Source organism: Mercenaria mercenaria, chromosome 1 (genome assembly GCF_021730395.1).
Source record: "Mercenaria mercenaria strain notata chromosome 1, MADL_Memer_1, whole genome shotgun sequence".
Classification (NCBI taxonomy): Eukaryota; Metazoa; Mollusca; class Bivalvia; order Venerida; family Veneridae; genus Mercenaria; species Mercenaria mercenaria.
The window spans coordinates 22,861,553-22,884,773 of NC_069361.1; the positions used below are offsets into that span (position 1 = coordinate 22,861,553).

At 33.2% G+C, this 23,221-nt stretch overlaps 1 protein-coding gene across 1 annotated transcript; it reads right to left on the reverse strand.

The window, feature by feature from the left end:
* Positions 1–4,141: 4,141 nt before the first annotated feature.
* Positions 4,142–20,607, reverse strand: LOC123543851 (uncharacterized). Its single transcript, XM_045329920.2, has 5 exons — positions 20,460–20,607; positions 10,989–11,171; positions 10,696–10,855; positions 6,400–6,475; positions 4,142–5,340 (listed from the first exon to the last, which is right to left on the reverse strand). The coding sequence occupies exons 1-5, from the start codon at positions 20,460–20,462 to the stop codon at positions 5,316–5,318; spliced, it is 447 nt and encodes a 148-aa protein (XP_045185855.2). The 5' UTR covers positions 20,463–20,607; the 3' UTR covers positions 4,142–5,315.
* Positions 20,608–23,221: the final 2,614 nt, after the last annotated feature.

Genomic DNA, 23,221 nt, shown 5'->3' on the forward strand with positions numbered 1-23,221 from the left:
TATGGTCTGCAAATTATTGAAGAAATGAAAAGTCATCATTTTACCAACATGTATATTGGTCACTATTGGTGACAAATGCCGCCGAAGCATGCCCAAGAATGCTAAAGATGACTGCTAAAAACACACACACATCATTTCATGACCTAGACCTAAGAGACCCGGGTCATAAGTGTGATACGCCTTCTCAATACAGTTAACATTTGTGTCAAAATATTTTCAAATTCCTTGATAAATAGAAAAGTTATTGACCAGACAAAAACACCTTTGACTTTGACCTTTGAGTTAGGGGTCTATGTCTTCTTGCGCAGGACACATCATCGCAATATAGGGAACTTTATGCCAAGTAATTCTAAAATCCCTTCACAAATGGCAGAATTATGGAACGGACAAGAAACAGACCATGTTAATATTTTACCTCTAAATGAGATCTTGACCTTAGAGCTAGGAGTCGGGAACTTGTGCAAGACATGCGCATGGCACGTCGTCCCATTGTGGGGAACATTTATGCCAGTTAATTTCAAAATCCTTTTATCAACGGCAGAGTTATGGACCGGATAAGAAACAAACCCTGTTAACCTTTGACTTCTTAGTGTTACCTTGACCTTGGAGCTAGATGTCTGAGTCTTGCGCATGACACGTCGTCTCATTATGGTACATTTATGCCAAGTTATTTCAAAATCCCTTCATAGATCGTAGAGTTATGGACCAGGCACGAAACTGACCCTGTTAACCTTTGCCTTCTTAGTGTTAACTTGACCTTGGAGCTAGATGTCTGGGTCTTACGCATGACACGTCGTCAACATTTATGCCGAGTTATTTCAAATCCCTTTATTAGTGGCAGAGTTACAGCCCGGACCAGAATTTACACGGACGGACGTACGCACAGATACACGGACGGACGGACAGTGCGATTTTAATAAGCCCATCTTCGAGGGCATAAAAATCTAATATTCAGATTTTCTGATAAATGGCTGTCTGCTTTTACAAGGAAAACAATATTGCTAATTGAAACTTTTTCAAAGATTTCATGTCGTAATATGTACAGCGCAGCGCAGTGAAGTCCACACAATGGATTAAAACATATTTAATATTAAGCAGATTTTATCATGGAAATCATTCAGGATTCTCTGTTCAGAAGATAAGAATGAGTCAAACGGGTATGACCTTTTCGACAACGAGAAAGACAATTTTCTCCCTGCGAACAGATCTGTTCTCTTGGTTCCATTCACCTAAAGTAGGTTTTATATCATGAAATTTTGAACGAAGCATTTTTCCATGACATGATAATTGCCATTTAGATAAAGTGTATTTATATATATTGGATTTAAAATCAGCATATGGTAATTTCAAATTAGACTTTGCTAATAAATGGTGTCTTTTTTGCTGCGGTATCAGCATCCTCGTTTCCATTAATACCAAAATGACTTTAAATCCAACAAAATATGATATACTTTTTGAAAGATAGTGCATGAACCCTATGAGGAATATTTTGAATAAAAGAATTTTCCATATTTCGGTGACTGTAAATCTGAAAGTGAGTCGGAAAAGGTAATAAACTTTTCTCTTCTATATTCTGAGAGATAAATCAAAGCTAAATCAAAGCTTTTGCCTCGGCTATTGTTTTGTTATTTAGTAAACGAAATTATGATCGGTGAAGGTGGCTGGCAGCAGCAAATCCAACCTTTAAATCATCTTTCGACATTTCTGTGTAGATTATGAAATAATCCTCGTAAACTGATTTGATTTCATTATATATTGGATTTAAATACATCATGGTTAGTTTCAGGCTTGTGCAGTTTTCATATCAGAACGAACTGTAGGGAAAGTAAGGGTGCAAGGTTGTTTATCTTGAATTGAATTTTCTTTTGATATCGTTGAATTCAAAGTCAGTTTCAGGCCTAACAGATTTTGTGCGATATCCAAAATGTTTGGTTTGCTTTGCTTTTTTTCTCGTACGAATCGAAGTACTTTGGTTTAAAATGATTTTATGATCAGAATTACGTTTGACTGTAAACATTCTCAAAGTGTATTGCAATGACAGTTTTTCTTGGCGTGTGTAAAGAGAGTGTTCGTTTGCTGTCTGTCCTTGGTAACAAATATTTCAAAATATTATTGATTTTAATGCTGAAAATTGTAACAGATAAAATAGAATCTTACAGAAAACCTTGTTCTTGATGAAATGAGTCAAAAATGGTAAAACCAACACGAACTTTAAAAGTGAGATCAGATAAAACTCGGATAGAACTATTTGAAGAGGACATTTAAAACCTAAGTTGTCATGGTCATTCATAATACCATATTTCCTAGTGGTATCATGAGCTTTTTCTAATTTGAAGACAGATAAAAGAAGGGTTTTGTTTGACAAATGCATCACGAATAATGTTTTCTAGTCAAACAAGATTGTCAGTTGTCCTATGCTGTTTGCAAAAACCACTTTGAAAGTTTGTTTCTGGGCCTTGAAATTGTATATACCAAACTAATCTAGACTTAATCATACGTTCTAGCGCTTTGGATAAGCAAATAATTATAGCGATCGGTCTATAATTACTGAATTTGTTGTTATCTTCCCCAGGTTTTGGTATTGGAACAGTTATAACTTCTCTCCTAGAATGTAGAGAAACCAGTTTCCCGGATAACGTTGTAAATTTCGAGGAGGCGCTCTAATGACTCTTGTAAGTGTTTTAAGTTTTAAAAGTTGATAGTAGATTTAGTCTAGACCAACTGCAGTATCGCGACATTTCTCAAGAGATTCAAGTAATTCTGTCAGTGAAATAGTTTTATTTTAAAGTATATCATCATTTGAACTAAAATTCAAAGGCATATTTTCTTTGGTTGATTTAATATTTTGAAAAGGTCGATCCTAATTATTTGATAAAGAGTTTTTTGAGAAATTATCACCAAGGGTTTTGCAATATCTTCTTTTGTAGATACAATAGACTGATATGATCTGGTTAAATGACCAAAGTTTCAGGTTTTTCATTTATTATTATTATTATATTATTATACCAGATTTATATATAGCGCCCTTTTCATGATCAATTTCACGTTCAAAGGCGCTTTACATAGTACAAATGCAGCCACACAGGGCGCATAATTCATCCTCTACTAGTACAGACACAGAGCGATCTGACCAGAGGGACAGAGTGAGACAAAGCCCCCACGACAGAGAGATCAGAAATCAGATACAGGCTTGTCCGGCTAACTTAGCCTAGCTCGTTACGAATAGACAGCCTGGTTCTTTAACGTGCCCAGTGTATAGCACTGATACACGCAAGGATTGCCTGGGTTCCTGACCAGTACACCTCTAGTTGGATGGGAAACACTGAAAAGCGTTTCTGAAAATTCCCGAGTAGTTGCCGGGGATCGAACCCCCGACCTCAGGATTGGAAGGCCAGTGTGCAAACCACTGAGCTATCCGTCCACCTTTAATTTACCATTAATTTTGCGAAAAATATCACTGACTTGCGTCCTGTAACTATGGCACTTTGAAGAGATAAACAGTTATTTATTCACAATTAACAGGATAAAGCATGCTATGGCTGATTTTGTAACAGTTCATGATAATTCCAAGATGCACCACTGTGTTCCTCAATGGGTATAGTCTATTTGATTTTACGTATATAGGATTTTACTTTAACACATCCATACATAAGCTGCTGTGGGGTTTTGTTTATGAAGGCTGTTCCCTAGAAACGAGGCTATTCCTGCTGAAGCCTTGTCCTTGGTTTTTTTTTTTTGGCAATCTTTCTTACTAGTCCACACGGTATAGGGTAGTGAAGCAAATGCTTAACGTTATTTTCAATGCAAAAGTAAACAAGGAGATGAGTTAATTGTAGTATATTTTGATAGTTCTTGAACTCGATGTTGTATGTGGTCTGATCGTTTGAGGTCATGGAGCCAATTCAAAGTTTATGCGTAGCAGAGTTCCGCTTAATAAAATCACCACTTAAGGGTTAAATGTATGGGGTGTTGTACGTTTCATAACTTCTCATCAACAGACTGGTACTTCTAGTTTTGCCAAGTTGCATTCAATGCTTCGGAAGAGTATTCATAAAGATTTAATTATATCTTTATTGTATTCCTTTTTATTTCATGTATAGTGGCAACAGTTTATAATGCATAAAGAACAATAAATGATATAGCCGCTTCTAGCATTTATTGATATCTTGTGCAATGTATTATAAAAATGCAGTAAAAAGCACGGAATGCTGAAAAAAAGTTACCAAAAGGAATAGTATAAGATTGTCAATAAAATTGTCAATAAAAGTGCTACTCGATTGTTTCATCTAGTAAACTGTTTCTTGTCTTACTTCCTATAAATTATTTCTTGATAAAAGTCAATCAACAAACTGAATCATAATTTGAAAAGGCGAAAGAAATAAAATGCCTGATGGGTTGAGTTTTTCAAAAGATGAGAAAGTTCTTATATAGAAAAATCGAAAGTTGCGTAACATACACAGGCAAAGTGTCCTTTTTCGAAGAGGAATATAATATATTAAAACTCATTGGATAATTAATATGAATAGGAATTGATGTCTGATTTGAAATTGAACATCTAAGTTCAAGCATTTGTCTTCTGTATTCTTTCACGGACTTGAGGCCTGTGTTTCACTCTTCAAATAATTAGACCTCAACAATCGCACACCGAGACAGAAACTTATCACTCTCAAATGACATAAATGTGTACGGAGATCATCAATTGCTTACACATATGTACATATATATTTGTTAAATTTATTCTATTGATTTATTAAGAGCTAATACTTCGGTAGGTCAGAATGCGCAACATTAGTAGTAACGTGTTTTCAGTCGTACATTTCAAAATATATTTTTAATTTGGTATATTCATTTAGGTGTTTCGTACCCATATCTTTCACTCTATTTCCTGCAATATTTGCTGAAGTTATAGCATTAGGCATATCAGCCGATGTAGCAATAACACAGAATTGGGTGAAATCATAGAATACACCAAGCAATAACACAAGCTGGATGAAAACATAAAAAAACATTAGACATATTATTCGGCGTACCAATAACACAAGGTGACAGATAATCTAAAACAAAACATTAGGAATATCGGTACACCTAGCAAAACACATTGTGTCAAGCTGAATGAAAACATTAAAAGAACATCAGGTACACCGGTTGGCGTACCAACAACACACAACTGAATGAAAACATATTAAATATCAGTCATACTGGCTGGCGTAGCAATAAAACAAGCTGAACAAGCGCATAATGTACATCGGGGTCATCTGTCGGTACTTGATGCATATTCCTTTGTTCACCTATTCTGCAAATTCGTTCAGTCTGTTTTATTCCACTTTAAGGTCACTTGTCCTGAAAATATAATTCATTGCATAAAATGATAAATCTTCGAAAGAAACTAAGCACTGACTTTTTGTCAGAGGAGAACACTTCTCTAGAATGCATATGCGTCATGTCATTTGGATGTTATATAAACGCGGAATAATTCTTGATTTAAACATATTTTATTTCAAACATATGTGCATATTACATTTTACAATTTACAATATCAATATTATACATGTTGAAAAAGGATAAGATCCGAAAGCTAAGCTTATAAAGGTCTTCTCCTATATGGGATAACTTACAGTAAATTTACAGAATAATTCTTGATGGCTAAATGTATGAAATTAAGTTAAACAGAATTCCAACATATTTCATTTATATTGTTGTGACTTTTTTGTCAGCAAGGTAGACAACATTAAACATGTCTGCCATCAAATGTAATTACTTTGTACACAATGTCGTGTGTACAATACTGTGCTAAAGGTCCTTTTTCAAAGTAATATAAACTTATTATAACATACCCTAAAATTTTAAATAACATTAAAGGCTGAATACAAACAACATGGTCGAAGGGTAAAAAATAGAAATTCAGGAAAAAGTTCACACATATAATCACCAGGAAAGAAATTATAGATGTCCGAAAATAAAATAACGGACAATTCAGACAAAGATGTCAGACCGAACTTGGTAGTAAGTAAGTATTCGTATGGGTTAATATCTGGTTGATAATTACCTTTTCAAAAAGAACCCGACAGTTTTCTTTTACGAAGCATATTGTAGAAAATCATCCGTTGCATCTAATCTAATTCAATATTTTTACACTGCAGTGAAACCCGTTTTAAGAGATCACATAAGGGAAGGAAAAAAGTAGTCTAATAAGACAGGTAGTCTTTTAAAACAGGTTCAGTCTATATGAAATGCACTAAAGACGGATCTAAGATTAATGTTTTTTTTTGCTTAATACAGGTGGTCCCTTAAGCAGGTCTGACTGTACTTCATTTTAACTTGTCCTGATGTGGTGTCAACTGTTGTCAATTGATGGTAATGAATTAAGCTTCTTTGAAAATGTATAAAAGATGTAATTACTTGTCAGAGTTGGAACATTCAGCTATGATAAGAGGTGCCGTTGAATAGAACTCGTCAGGTTTAATAACTCCATCTTCTGAAATGATAAAACGAATATAAGACAGAAGAGAATAATTAATCAGCTTTGCTTATCAGACATTGAGACCTTGTCTGATTTTCTCCAAGCAATTTATAACAAAGTTTAACGGTCCATGAGAAGTTTATTCTATTTCATAAACGTCCATCACAATTAAGAGACAAATCTATAAAATTATTAGCATACAATAGATATTTCTAAAAAAATTTATACGCAAATACAATTTACTAGAAGATATACTAAATGAGAATATATGGTTTCAACAGAAACACAAAAAAATGTGGTTTTGCTCTAGGAGAGGTCGTGCTTGTATATAAATCTGTTGTATTTTCTATTTTTTAGAAATGATAAAACAGTGATCGGGTGGACAAACGCCGAACGTCCATGCTTTTTGTAAACAGTGATGTTTTTTAACGGCCTAAACTTTCTTAAAACACAAATTATATCAATAAGTTTTTAATCAATGGAAAGGTTATAAAACAAGAAATTTATCAATTACTTTTAATTATAATTTCGAAATAATTTTTCTAATTATGAAAGCTTAACTTACATTGTTTTTGTAAAGGCTTTAAACATCACTACCCCGCTATTAAAGTCATGTGTCATTTAAAACGGTCAGTCATTTAAAAAAGACATAAAGATAAGACAATATGAAAATTGTAAATATTTCAAAACTTCTGAATTTTGAAAATCCATAAATGAGTGAAAAATGTGTTAAAGTTTAAAATTTTTTATCCTTATATAAACGATGTAAAACATTTGTTTTGCCCACCATCAGATAAACAGATGTTAGCATGTGACGTCACGACGATATCTGCTATACATCAAAAGCAAACTGATTTATTTAACAGAAAATGATTCATAAAGATGTCGCTACCTGACTTTTACATTCACAAAAAGAAAACTGACACAGAAATTGCTTATGTTATTACGAGAAAGAATAAAGAAAATTATTAGTTGCAAGTGGGACAGTAGATTTTAAAAGAGAAACATAACAGTTACTGCAAAGAAATGGATTATAAGACGCTGACCACAAGAAAGCATCCAATGCGTCTTAGATCGTCAGTACAGCGTTTTTGAAAGTAGTTCAAACCAAAAATATAGTCCGAGTACTTAAATAATACTCAACATTTGAAATAATGCTAAGTTTTGATAGAGGCCTAATGTTTGCTTAGTGAGAATTGATATCCATATCATATCCGACTTGCAACTAAACTTCGGGTAATAGAAAAACAAATATAATTATATTTATCATTATATAAAACTCAAGGTCAGTATATAAATTTAGTTTGTGTTTTCTTCTCATTTATTATGACTTACAAGAGACAGGTGTAAAAAAGCTGAACAAGGCAGAATTTTCCATTCAGACTAGTAAGTGATTAATCAAAATACGTCCTCGGTAAAATATGACATAATCCGCCGATGTCTTCAGGTATTTCTTCAAACAGCATGTAACAAAAGATACTATAAGTTTAAATGGCACATATAAATGTAACACGGAAACAATAACGTTATATTTGACATTGCCCCGGTTCATTGTCAGCCTAAGACATCTCAATCCAACTTTCTAGCGACAACTGAATAAAGAAAAATTTAACAAATTTAAAAGAAAGATCTATACAGTCATCTTATTCACCGGAAATGGTATACATCAAGCCAGATGAGTATACAAGAAGTTGTTTGAAGGAGTTTACTCATTTTAGCTCTGGTGTTCACTGAGTGGAATTATGTAGAGCTTTTTTGAAATCAAAACGTGTACGAAAGACAAGACTAAGTGTTGCAGACAAGATCTACTCGAATTCTGTCAAATGTTTCCAGGAGGAGAAATCGTTTAGAAAGGATTTTACTTGAACTCTCTTGTCCTGTAATCGCTATCAATATTTTAAATAACAGACAATTAAGGCAGTTAATAAATGGCTTACATAAAGGAATACGGATCTGAAAATTGCGTAAGAGTTTTGTTATTTCAAAAGATAGCTTTTGAGGAAAATAGGAAAATTGTATAAAGAACTTATCCCTATACTCCGTATCAATAGCCCTATCACTTGATCTGAAACAGGCAAACATTCTCACTACACTGAGAGAATGCCTTTACAATGGGTTTACAACCATGTCAGATAAATGAGCACATTTAATCTATTTCTTATCACTTGCTAATAAATAAACAATTAAACCCTCAACCTACACAGAATCCTTAATAATCCTTGTCTCCCAAACAATTTCAGAAATGGCCTACAGTAGTTCTTTGAATAGGAGTGCAAATTAAATGGAATTCTAAAATATTGCTGATTACATAAAAGAAAGAGGAAATAAAACAAGGTCTTTGAAAAAAGGATACATTTTTTATTGAAAGTTATGTAAACGATGCGTTTGTTCGTAAAACAGACAATAAATCCATTCTAAAAGCAAAATGTGGTCGAAATCAGAGGACAAAAATGAATTACCAGATACATTATCTAAAAGAATCAAACGATTTTGACGGACAATGCAATTCATTAAACAATTGAAACTTAATTGAATTTCTGTGTGTCATTTATTTATGAAAATATTAGTTCATTTTTGCAATGTTTACATGAGGTATTTATATAAACACACTGGTTGGGAGACTCTGTTTTCATGTTTCGGATCACGTAATATTTTGTCGATATGGAGTATGTATCTATGTCATCAAATTTCGTGATTTTTTTTACCTTTTTGTAAATTCAGTTGTCCAGCGATTTGATGCTCTGCATCAAAATTTCACTTGTATACATATTGGGAAACTGATCACGCCCTCTGGCAGCCTTGGTTTTTGAGGAATCGAAATAATTTGAACAATCTTGATACAGGATAACACAAGGACAATTTTCATGAACATATTTCAAATATGGGCCAGCAGTTCCATGCAAGAAGAAAATTACAGTTTAAAGAGAAATATTTTGAACAATATTGGTAGATGATTACACAGGGATCATTTATGTGGAATAATGTCAAAATCGGGCGAGCAGTTTCATACCATAATATTTTTGAAGTTTCCACAATAAACATATAGGGCAAAATGACCACGTCCCCTAAGTTTTTTGACGAATCGAATATTTTTAACAAACTTAGAGGATCGCACAATGACCATTTGTGTGAAGTTATATTCAAATCGGACCAGCGGTTTAAAAGAAGATGTAGTTTAAAGATTTTTCAATTTTTAGCTCTGGCGCCCCGTATATGCAATCAAGCGAAATCATTTGAACAGCTTTGGAAGAGGACAACCAAAGCAACATCGATGTCAATTTTCATAAACTTCTACCTAACGGTTTGAGATGAGATGTTGTTTAAAGGAAAGAGCTGACAGACGACGGAGACACGGATGTTCCTACATATGGGTATTGTTGTTCTCTCAATTGTTCTTTTAGCTATAGGCACATAAAAACTTACGGAATGAATTACATCAAAGAAAAATGCAATTACCTATTATTCCTATAGCCACATCGGAAGGTGAGCGATCACAATAGCTCAGCCCGAGCACTTCGTGCTCAGGTTAGCTAATAAATTGCAGAAAACATGCGAAAAGGATAATAAAAATAATGTAGACAAAGTCTGTTCAAAGTAAATGTTTCATGGTAGGCCCATTTTTCTACTTTTATCCCCAGTGCCTCTTAGTAACGGCAATAGATATCGTAACCATAAACCCGAGGAATGTGCAGGATACCAGGATACAACATAGCAATTTTGATTCTAACATTGAGCTTCAGAGGATAAGAAATATTAATAGTAAAATTTTGTTAACGACGGAGAAGAACCGTCGGTGACGGAGTACGGACGAGCTACCCTCAACTGTTACTAATGGCTTACCCTGCAGTCTTGGTACTGGTGTGATAATAAAATGTTTGTATGAATGCGCAAGGCTTAAAGTTTTATATAATTATTCAAAATAGTTTTATCATGTATAAACATTAACTATGAATTTATCAGAATGTATAGTACTGCATTTGATTTACAATGCATTTGTCTACATTATCTTCTACTATATCTTGTTGATACATGTGCATTGTAATCAAACATTTCTGCATAAAGTTACTGGTATCATGCAGAAATTGTTTGCTAATATCTATTCCATTTTCATTTCATGAACTTCTCCAGAATTATTAATGTACTTTCTGACTGTATCTAATTTGTACTGTTCGATGCATCTTTACATCTTTGCTAACCTGTTTTGATTTTGTTTTTACAATTTATATTTTACAAACCCGGCTTGACATCGAACTCCGAAAATAGCATTTCAGCGTCCTCATGTCCACATAATAAAGCTTGTACTTCCTCTTTAGTTATCGTCCCGTCTCGATCGACGTCATAGGAATTGAAACTACAAGGAGTACTTCTAAGCTTGATACTGAAAGGTGCTTCCTTCTGAAACATTTAGCATATATACAATATATCAGCAAATATGGAATAAGGTAGCAATTGTTTTACTTGATGCAAATAATACAAACGGTTTGTATAATTGTAATAAACAATAATAAAAGAGCTGAACATTTTCTACCTTTTCAGAACCCGTCATCTGTTTCTCATTATCTTTATTGTCTAAAGACCGTCTACGCCTGCATTCCACTTCTACTTCTACTCGCCACTTACAGCCACTGTCCTTGTCCTTTCTATTACCACTACACCCGTCCGCCAGCAAACCGCAATCAAATAAAACAAGAAGAAGCAAAATCCGGGTCTCCTGAAGTAGCAAAATCAGTCAAATATAAAATACCGTAAATTTGAGAACACATGTTGCAATACTCTGAGATATGAATGTTTTATATATTAAACGTTGGAAATGCCTGTAAGTCTGTAAAAACATATTTTACGAACATTTATTAGGCAGGTAACGCACTGGAGTTTCTACGTTAACAATTATATATTAAATCGTACTGGCAAAGCAATACATTTATTTTTAATAATCTTTTGAGTTTAGTGTAGTTATGCTAGCCTTGATCATTTCTTTCTACAATGTAAAATTTGAATAAGCGCTGGTTTTTCGAAACGTCGGAATATGCAGATAAAATGAAGGGTGATATGTTATAATTGCATGCAGTACTGATTTGAAAATTTGAAATTCTCTCGAGGTTTTGTCGTGGGAAAAGCTGGGAAAAACCTGATTTTAATGGCGGTTTCTTTCGTGAGTAGAAAGTTAGATTCTGATTAAAATGTTCACAAATGTAAACCAACACACAGTCTGTTAAATTGTCAATTAAAATGTGTAGGTCCGCGTGCTTGTCTTTTCGGTATTTGGCCGTGATTTATGAAATTTTCAATTTCAAACTGATTTGCGTTTTGTTATGTTTTTTTTTTTAAATAATCAACGTGTCAAATGTTAATATATTAATTCCTATCTTTAGAAAGAAATTAAATTGTTGCCATTTTGATAATGTACATACATTCTGAAATGCCGAATGCATATTCTAGGTTTTAATTCTGGTTAACGTATAATGGCTTCGAGCTTATCAAACATGCAGAATTACCTGAAAACGGCTAGATTATATCTACACTGCGAAAAAAGATAAAATATGTTGTGCCGATTTATAGATATTGACACGGATAAGCAATTCAACCGATTCTCTCGAAAGAAGTCATTTCTATTATCTCTGAAAACTAGAAAGAGCAGATTAAATATACACTTTTACTTCCTTAATACTTTCGTTTAAAACATGGTCATGACGTAATCCTTCGTTACGTTTTGTCCATTATATAGATTAATGTACCAATACCGTTCGATACACACAATTATATTACTATATCTGTCCAATATTAACCTGTAACTATCCATTCTTAAAATAATTGATACTTTAAGAATGGCCATTTAGCAGGTAATGGACATCTATAGTAACAACCTTGTGCGTTAAGGGGTGCGAGTGCACAGCCTACGAAATTAAAACAAATCGAAACGAAAATTCTGCACGTCCGTTCAGGCAGATCATGGTCTACAATGTTTGCTATTGTCAATATTTTATCAGAGAAAAGATTTTCGAATAATAAATGGCATTGAATGATGGATCACTAAATTTTAGAAATTTAGCATGCTAAGAGTTAAAACAAGAGGGTCATGATTACCCTGGAACGTTCACCTGAGTAATATTAGCTGCATGTTTCAAATGTCACACTGATGCTAAAGTATTAAGAAAGTAGGCGAGCAGGTCACATTCATGGCCACCGGAAGTCAGTGTTAAGATCGGTTTGCAAAACTGTAACTGACATCCAAATTTCAAGGCTGTATCTTAAAAAGTAAGAAAGTTGGTCAATAAGTGACCCGTAATTACTTGGGGTCATGTGGTAATTATAATTAGACAATCTAGGAATATATGATTAGATGATTTTGAAGTATATTTTTCTATACAACTCGTACAATAACTAAGTGATTCCGGAGTGGGGCTTTAAATAGACCATGGGTCATGATTTAAACAATCTTAGTAAAATAACTACAAGACAATGCCAAATGTAAAATATCTAAGCTCTGTGCCTCTCGGTTTCAGAGAACATTTTTCGCTTTTCCTTTAGAACTCTTTGTAAATTCACGGGGCGGGACAAATATTGATCCTGGGATGATAAGTTGAACAATCTTGGTAAAAGTCCACTAGACAATGCCACATACAAAATATTTACGTTCTATGCGTTCTGGTGTCAGAGAAGAGGAGTTTTGAAATGCACAAAATAGTCATATAGGGGAAATAATCCCCGCCCACTGGCGGCCATGTTTTTTTAACAAACAGAATGCTTTAACGCTTAGCCTTACGTTTTGAGAAAAAATGAAACAACACCAAATTATAGAAAAAAAGAGTTGTTTCACATGAAAATTGAACAGCGTGTAAAACATGTATATTACTCTACGAAACAAGTGTCAGTATACTGATACAAAAATTGAATTCCGGAAAAGGACTGCCCAATGGGGCCCCATTCCAGACATTTAAACACCATTAAAAGCTCACCATTCAAAGAACTATTACATATGTTCGTTTTAATTCATTTGCAATAGCGTAACTGTGATGAAATTTCACGTAACTAGGTGGAACACAGTTTTCAGTAATTATTTATTTTCATTTCTTTACAAATGACATTATTTTCAAAGGGGGACAACGTTTTCAGAATATTGTAAGTATCTGTCGTACGGGACATTTCTGCAGAACATGTAATGATTAGGTAAAATACTGGTAAAGATGTTGCTCGTTTATCAAATATTTCTGTGTTTTAAAGATACACTCCTAAACCTTAAGCAATTTTGGTAGAAAGTCACCTAGAGATCATTTCTACAACATATTTTTCAAATCCGGCTAACTGTTTCTAAGAAGAAGATGTTTGAAGATTTTCCTTTCGATTGCTATGGCAAACACAGTTCTAAATGGATTTTAATTCTTTTGGGTACTTTAGAAAGGGGGCAACCCAAGAAACATTCCTGTGAAGTTTGGTGTAAAACTGTCCAGTACTTTTGAAGAAAAAGACGTTTTCAGGAAATGTATACTGACGAACGACGCACGACAGACGGCGGACATTAAGCGGTTACAAAAGCTCACCTTGAGCCTTTGGCTCAGGTGAGCTATAAGAGTTCCAACAGCAAAAATGAAAACAACAACTGAAGAAATTGAATTAAATCACATTTTCATAACATAATACTTTTAGAAAAAAAGAAAAATGATTTTAAGGTGAACATAGTGTTTTCTGTTATGTAACACAAACTGTGGTTTTCTTAATGTCAGTTAGTACTGTTTTTGCTGGTATTTTCTTTTTTTGTCTATAACACAATTTACCCAGTGATTTCGTATCTTTGTGATCCTGTACTTACTGTTATTATGATTATTAACATTATTATTTTTAATAATGTCTATAATCTTACTATGTATTAAGTATAACCACTTTTAATTTTACTTTTGTCATAATATACTTTAAACAGTACTTTAGATATACATTTGTGTAAACATTATGTAGCCTATTGTACATTGTAATTTTTACGCCAAAACGTTTGTAACGTAACGTCATCTTTTATGACGTCATATATTCATGACGTTGTTTATTTCATATCATATTTGTTTACTTCCTGAAGAAGACTAATAAAAATAGTCGAAACGTTGAATGAAAATGGAGTTAGCTTTGTAATTCTCCTGTTCTCTGAATATATATTACATACAAGGCTTCAGCATCAACTTGATCCTCCAGTATGGAAAAACAAATTAAAGAAATAAGAAAGATGGCGGACTTCCAGATGAGAAAATCAACTCACATCCAATTCCTGGAAAACTGCATTACAGATAACACTATACCAAAGGGTTTAAGATTAAACCTTAAAGTGCATGTTGGTGACAACAACAGACTTCAACAAGGAGTTAATAGAATTTTGCAAAAAACTTCACTTGAACTATGCCGAATGATAAAAGATGAGCATGCACTCCAGCTACATGAGTCAAAGGGAAAACTGACTGAAATGGAAAACAATCTTAGAGATTTGCTTTCGGACGAAGGTAAATTCAACGAAATTGCAGCTGAAATTTTCACAATAACAGAAGAGAAGAAAAACAAGATAATTGCGAGACAAGAAAAAAAGTTAAAATTTCTTCGAAATGAACAGAAACATGATGAAGTCATAATTACTGGTGAAGAATTACCACATCATGAGAAATATTCAGCACAGAAGAAAAAGAAAAAGAAGAATGCAGAAATGAAGATGTGTCATAAACAAAATCGAAAGAATGATGAAACAATATCACATCAACAGTTAAAGAGAGTTCAAACAAAAACTGACAAAAAGTCACAGCCACCTAAGCATGTTTCAAAGAATAAAGGTGCAGCTGTAAAACATAGCAACTCCAGAAATGGAAAAACCAAGTTTGAAACAAAAGTAGACTTACCTAAACAGAATGATGATACAAAAAAATCATCAGCGCCAGCAAACTCATACAAAAATAAGCACTTTGACTTCAACACAAAAAGTACAAAAAACTCGAAAACCCTGGGCACCAACAAAACGAAAACCTATGCAGAGGCTGTACAACAGGGATTCAGTCAACAGGTCCAACTACAGAAGTCAATAGACGTAATAATTACGTGCCTGAAAAGTCTACAAAAAACAGAAGATTTGTACGAATCCAAAACAGGAAAAAATGGAAAAAGCACAAGAAACATCAACAGGAAGTGGCGAGGGGGAAAAAGACAGTAGTTAACCTTTCGGGTCGCAAACTTACAAACACAGAATACAGACTCTTAGGGAAAGGTTTGACTTTTTGTCCAAAATTAAAAAATCATGACAAGATCAAGCTTGCTGAACAAACTTTTAGATTTACACGTCGATTGCGCCTTAAAGAGTATTTCTATGACCTGTCTAATAATGAGAGTCATAATCATAGTACTAATAATTTGAATAATGATTATACAGAAATGCCTTTTTTCAACAAGAAACAGTCCACTTTTACACCAAAAAGTGGTCGTGACAAATATTTGGACTTCTATATTGAGGCCATTACACAAGAAATTTTAAGTTCTGTTTCCGATAAACGCAAGCATACAAATATTTCCCAAGATGAACTTGCATGCTTAAAGGGCCTGTCTCATGACCCAAGTATAATTATCAAAAAAGCTGATAAATCTGGTTCAGTAGTAGTTATGAATAGAGAAGACTATGTAAAAGAAGTTCAACGGCAACTGGATAATGATCAATATTATGAGAAGGTACAAACTGACTTCTCACCTGCAGCTATTCAGAACGTTATCAGATGTGTCGAAGAAATTGAAAACATCGAACCTAACATTAGGAATGAATTTGATGTTTTTCCAGAAAATCTGAGGACCCCACAATTTTACATACTGCCAAAAATCCATAAAACTTTTGATGATAATCTACCTCTTGGATACCCTGGCCGACCTATTGTGTCTGCATATGATTCATGCACGGATCATATATCTAAATACGTTGACCATATTCTGCAACCATTTGTGCAGTCCCTGCCGTCGTATATAAAAGACACAAATGATTTTATTACAAAGCTTAAACAGCATAAACTAAGCAACCATAAAACATTTCTAGTTACATTGGATGTTAATTCTTTGTATACAAATATCCCACACACTGAAGGTATAGAAGCATGCAAATATTTTTTGGAAAATAGTAACTATAATGGTAGATTGTCAGTGGACAGTGTATGTAAACTTATACAAACTGTATTAGAAAACAACTTCTTCAAGTTTAATAATGATAATTATCTACAAAAAACTGGGACAGCTATGGGTAGTCCCATGGCTCCATCTTTTGCTTCCTTATTCATGGGTAAACTTGAACAATCTTTTCTTAATAGTTGTGAGTTGAAACCAGATGTTTGGTTTAGATTCTTGGATGATATTTTCATGCTCTGGAGTCATTCTTTAGATGAGCTTAAGAAATTTATTGAGTTGTTAAATACAGTTCATCCAATGATTAAGTTCACATATAACATATCTGAATCTGAAGTATCATTTTTAGATGTAGATGTTAGTATATATGATGAACATAACATCAGCACCAATGTACATGTCAAACCTACCAATATTCACCAGTATGTTGATTATAGTTCATGCCATCCTAAAGCATGTAAGGATGGTATACCTTACAGTCAAGCTAAACGATATCGCCGAATATGTTCTGATGAGAATCAATTCTTTAGTAATATCGAACAGCTTCGGCAACACTTCCTTGTTAGAAACTACCCAGAGTCTGTTATTAATACAGCATTTGAGAAAGTTATGTGTATGTCGCAAGATGATGCACTTAGAGCCTCTGTAAAACAAGATCAAAATATTGTGCCTTTTGTAGTTGAGTACAACACATCTCTTCCTAATATTGGCAACATTATTAACAAATACTGGGATTTACTTCAGTTGTCAGATAATCCTGCTGTTAAAATGTTACATTTGTGTAAACCTACCATGGCTTTTAAACGTCCTAAGAATTTGAAGGACATTCTAGTTAAAACTGACTTTCATATGTTGTCTGATGTTAATTTTATTTCGTCTAAATGTAATCGTTCAAGATGTTCACATTGTTCTTACATTACTGAAAGTGATAGTTTTAATAGCTCTCAGTGTAAGAAAACTTTCAAGCTTAAGAATAATGCAACTTGTAAAAGTTCAGATGTAATATATCTAATCACATGTAAGAAGTGTAAAATGCAATATGTAGGCCAAACTAGCCAGCAAGTTTCAAGACGCATGAATAAACATCGTTTTGATATTACAAGTTTTATCGATCCTGCATTTTCTAGTCATGTAGCAATTCATTTTAATCAAAATGGTCATAGCTTAAATGACTTTAGCTTTATGCCTATTGATGTTATCCATGATGATATGAGGAGGCTTCTAAAGGAAACTTACTGGATTCACAAACTAGATACTATTTTTCCAAAAGGAATGAATTCAAAAGTAATGTATAATTTTTCATAAATTTCTTCACTTCATAGTGTTTTCTGTTATGTAACACAAACTGTGGTTTTCTTAATGTCAGTTAGTACTGTTTTTGCTGGTATTTTCTTTTTTTGTCTATAACACAATTTACCCAGTGATTTCGTATCTTTGTGATCCTGTACTTACTGTTATTATGATTATTAACATTATTATTTTTAATAATGTCTATAATCTTACTATGTATTAAGTATAACCACTTTTAATTTTACTTTTGTCATAATATACTTTAAACAGTACTTTAGATATACATTTGTGTAAACATTATGTAGCCTATTGTACATTGTAATTTTTACGCCAAAACGTTTGTAACGTAACGTCATCTTTTATGACGTCATATATTCATGACGTTGTTTATTTCATATCATATTTGTTTACTTCCTGAAGAAGACTAATAAAAATAGTCGAAACGTTGAATGAAAATGGAGTTAGCTTTGTAATTCTCCTGTTCTCTGAGTAATATTTGAAAAATATATACATACATTTTAGAATTCCTTCAACTAGACCCGTCTTTGAATCAAATTACTCGATATAAAATAAAGCTGCAAATTTAGCACGAAATAAATGTGGTTCCATAACTATTCGAGCACATATCATATGACCAAGTTTAAATTCGGTTTTGTAAATGTATTTCAAAACATTTAAATATTACAAAACGAGACTTATTTCAAACTTTCCCATAAATCAGCACTGAATATCATATTTAATGTTTAAAAATCTATTAAATGCCCTAAAACGGATATTTAAAAAAGGAAACGTCAACGTAGACTTTACAGCGCATTTCATGAAAATTTCATGATGTTGTTGGATAATATATTCATTTACTTGGTACACTGGTTTTAATGCTAGAATATCGTTAGCGCATGTTCTTTTTGTGTTATAACATCTTCTGAATCCCTCGGGAACCGTTGATAACTCGCCATAAATTCCTGAGGGATTCTGAATATGTTACAACACGAAAAAATATGCGTTATTTCTACAATCTCGGCGCGTTGCGCCTCGATTTGTCCATTCTTTTACATAATAGACTGTTTTCTGCTTTTCTTTTGTACATAAGAGAAACTCATGGCGTTATCAGTAGTACGAAGAAACATTTCTTTTCTTGAAATAACAACTACTTAGAGGTCATTATTTTCTTAGAACGAGCTATTTTCACAATCATTAATCTTACTGTTGTGACAAATGATCATAATACTTCATTTAAACGATGCTAGTCTTCTTTATATTTGTCTTTTGTTGTTACACATGCAAAACGTAATTATTTCGTTGACCTAATAATCAGTGTTTTGTCTGCTGTCTTAATTTAATGCAGTTTCAAAGTTACTTCAAAGCAGTGAATGTTAACTAAAGTTGTCAGGAATACGTGCAGTATTGTTTACAATATAATTTTCCCTGAAATTTACATAAGTATTTGCAAATTTAATTCCAACACAAAAAAAATATTTAACGAATCTCGCGATCGTACTTTGATGCTTAGTGTTGACACTAAAACACATTTCAGTTTGAAGGTTTTTAAGAGTTTTTATATGGTCGCTAAAACAGACACATTGTTCTCAGTGTCCTTGTACTATATTTTCCTACATTGTTTATAACTTCCATTTCGTTATAATCCTTCCTGTTTCTGATGTAGAAATGAATGTTTTATCAACTTGAAGGCAAATGGCTGTACAAATGAATAAATTATAGTTATGTTTTAGTCCCTTTAATTACTCTGTGTAAATTAAATACATATTTAAGAAGATATTTGAGATTTTATCCATGGTTTTATGAAAATATCAGATATATTATCATATTAAGTGAATCCCAAAGAAATATGAATATGCATATAAAATAAAAAAGCAGTTAAAATGTGTTCAGTTGGAAGGATATATGAAGCCGAATGAGTAAACCCGTCACTTTTTCCATATCTCTTTGGTTCGAGTCCCGAAGTCGCCTAGAAATCTTCCAGAAGTTTGGTGTTTCTACATAGATTGCGAAAAATGAAATATCCCATAACAGGTCTGTAATTTTAGTACATTTGTCACACTTAAAACAGACAAGTATGTCTTTACTATATGCATTTGTCGATATTTGAAAAAGGCAATGTTAAAATAATTATATTTACTTATAAACAGAAGAGCAAAAAGATACTGAACAAAACGAAATATGTTAATGAACACGTACATATAGACAATTCAGACTGTACAGCTGTGCAAAGTCTATAATTGATTGCACCCTATTGAATACAGATCTAGATATGTATCACTTTATAGCATATGTAAAATTATTTAACTTTTTCCGTACTATTGCTTATCTACTCATACATACATATAGATAGAAGAAAAAACAATAACATTGGAGTTAGCACCATTCAAACCTAGTATAGTATTACACCTTTAACAATTACAATTATAATATACATTTAACACTTGAAAAGGATCTATCTACTCTAACAAAATTAAAAATTATAATTATGCGATTTAAAATATTTGGAATATTGTACGAAATACGGTTATCATTCTGTGTAGACACAGGATAAAGTGCACTTAAATGATATCAAAAATAAATAATTTACCATTTTTACTGGCCGCGCTGATAATTCCTTATAATGAAAAACTGCAAAAGTAGTATCTTCACAGCAAGCTGTAAATTTGTTGGACGTTGCAAGGTGGATTTATTTATATAGGACCTCGCTGTTAAGGAACAAGGAAAGTTATATATCAACTTTATGCTGATGAAGGAAGGTGTGCTTTGGTATCTACTTTTCCTTAAGTGTTGAAATTTTGTCCTTATATGGATATACAGATAAAAAGTAGGCTCAATACTATCCAATTGTATTTCGAATATCTGTAACTCATATTAAATATATGTTTCTGTATAAGTATCATGTGCCAGGGAGGATGACATGTGCAATAAATGTAATTGCATTTTGCAACTTCTTTGAAAGGCCTCGTTATAAGCAACCAGGAGAAAACCCGCATTGCTGATCACGCGGTGTTCATTTACGAGTAGACGTTTTCGATACATTAACGTTAACTTTAAATGATCTAAACAAATTCTACTTTTAATATTTCCTTGTGAAATTTTCTGTTGTGCGAGATTTTCAAACAGTAAATTACAGAAAGTATTCGGTCTGTGTTCAATAATATTCTTTTACAAAAATGCTGATGTCAAGAATATTTTACTAAGTTATCGGTGTCCTGGTAATGATGCAATATAATCTGATATAAGTATTGCCGGATTGCATTTTATTAAATTAGCTAATAATATGTTATTATGAAATCTAGCCAAACTTTGTTTGAAATAGTTCTGACAAATGCTTCAGATAATTAGATGTTAATATATTATTTGGGCAACAGATTGAAACACAATGACCAAAATGAATTAAAAACGTACGTTAGTGTTTTCATTTTGCAGTACACGTACTAGTGTATCTGGTTACTTGAGAAATTGTTATGTTTTGTCAATACAATTTAAATGTCAAGATAAGTTCCCTTTATATTTTTAGTCTATGAAAAAAATAACATTTTACTAAATATGCTTTTAATACTAGTTATTACATGAGTACCTATAAATAGTAACACATTTGTGCTGAAAATTCTCCCATTATCGCATTGTGTCATGCATTATCACATTATCATAATAAGCCCCGGGGCCATTATCGATAATGGCCCTGGCGTTAGCGCGGGAAATTAACGTTCGTAAACAGAAATGACGTCATGGCGTTTCATGGAGGTAAAACAGCGAATATTTCCGTTTCATTTGATCATCTTGAGCGTAACATCGTGTATTCTTCGTGAAATAACGTATTTTTATCCCTAAATTATGCAATAAGCAAGAAAGTACAACTATCTAGGTATTTGATTTTATACAGTAAATAGACTCTTATACAAATAATATAGAAACTGAAAAGCTGAAATTTATTGTGCCAGAAGATGCAAGTGCCCATAAAATTGACACAAAAAACATTTCTTACTATATTATAGGTAAACATGTAATAAACAGGTAAATACATGGGAGAGCGGTGCCTTTGAGTGATAATGGCCCTGGAAGAAGATAATAGCCCTCGGGCTAAAGCCCTCGGGCTATTATCACCTTGCCAGGGCCATTATCACTCAAAGGCACCGCTCTCCCATATATTAACCTATACTTAAAGCATAGCAAACACAGCTGTATAAAAAATATAAAGATCATCATGTAAAGTTTTGGTTGCAATGCCTGTTTTAAGACCATTTTACCTCATTGACATTTCGTATCCCCACTTTTATGCGCCCCCGGGGGTCTTACATTTTGCACCAAGGGCGCGTTTATTTCTGTACCAAATACAAAAAAAAAATAGAATTTTGAAAAGAACTTTGTTGTTTTCTACTATCGAAAACTGTCAAGTCCGCTATTTCCAAGGTATTCACACTTACATACATGTAAGCTGTCAAATCCTACAAAAATATAAATCCGTTACCGCTTTCAGTTAAATTAAAACGGCAATTAAGAGTAAATACGGCAATTAAAAAACACTGGCTAAAAGTGTTAACCAGGTCAGTCCGCATGTAGAGTACCATTCGATTCGTGAATGTGTTGCGCACAATTAAAGGGTCGCAATGGGCTTTTTTACATATTGACCATGCATTCAAAGTTCACAAGTTATGTATGTTAAGCTTTGTGACAAATAAGAAAAAGTCACTTTTCCATCCTCGGGTTTAGTAATATGTAATCTGCGGAGTGCGTTCAGTCAGACAGTCGCCTCAATTTGGAAAGAATAAGTTTAAGAATAAGTTTAATAAGTTTAATAAGAATAAGGCGGTGCCCCACTGTGTTCCATTGTTTGTTCGTTTTGTCCTGATGTGTTGGCTTTGTGTGTGTGTATGTGTTCCTTTGTTTGTTCGTTTTGCCCTAATGTGTTGGCTGTGTGCGTGTGTGTGTGTGTGTGTGTGTGTGGTGCACGCGTCTGCGTGCTGTGGGTTTCGTTTTGAGGAGGCTGCGTTTTTGGTGCGTGGCATTCCCTGTTTGATATTTGTCTTTGTTTTTTTACGCCAGAGATTATTTCTAAGGTCACAGAGTTGACTGGCCAGTTTGTAAATACAACAGCTGTCTAGGTCAGTTGTGAATAAATTTTCAAGTTACTTTCTATATGTTTTGTTGTAAGAACCAGGTACATTTTAGTCATTTATTAAAATATGAACTCCAAACATATGGAGTATATCCCAGTTGCAAGCATAATTTTCATGAGTTTTTTCCCCTGAAAACATGTATATGAAAGTACCAGCAAAATTGCTAATATTTAGTAGTATTATTCTGCCTTCCCTGTTCATTTTCCTCATTTAAACAATTGATATAACA

Bases quoted from the DNA above. Each gene is read 5' to 3' on its own strand.
- LOC123543851 (XM_045329920.2), bottom strand. The intron at 10,856-10,988 runs GTAGAAAATGTT...TAAATGTTTCAG, and splicing joins AGATGACGGGTTCTGAAAAG to AAGGAAGCACCTTTCAGTAT. The intron at 6,476-10,695 runs GTTTGTAAAATA...TTATCATTTCAG, and splicing joins GGAGTTCGATGTCAAGCCGG to AAGATGGAGTTATTAAACCT.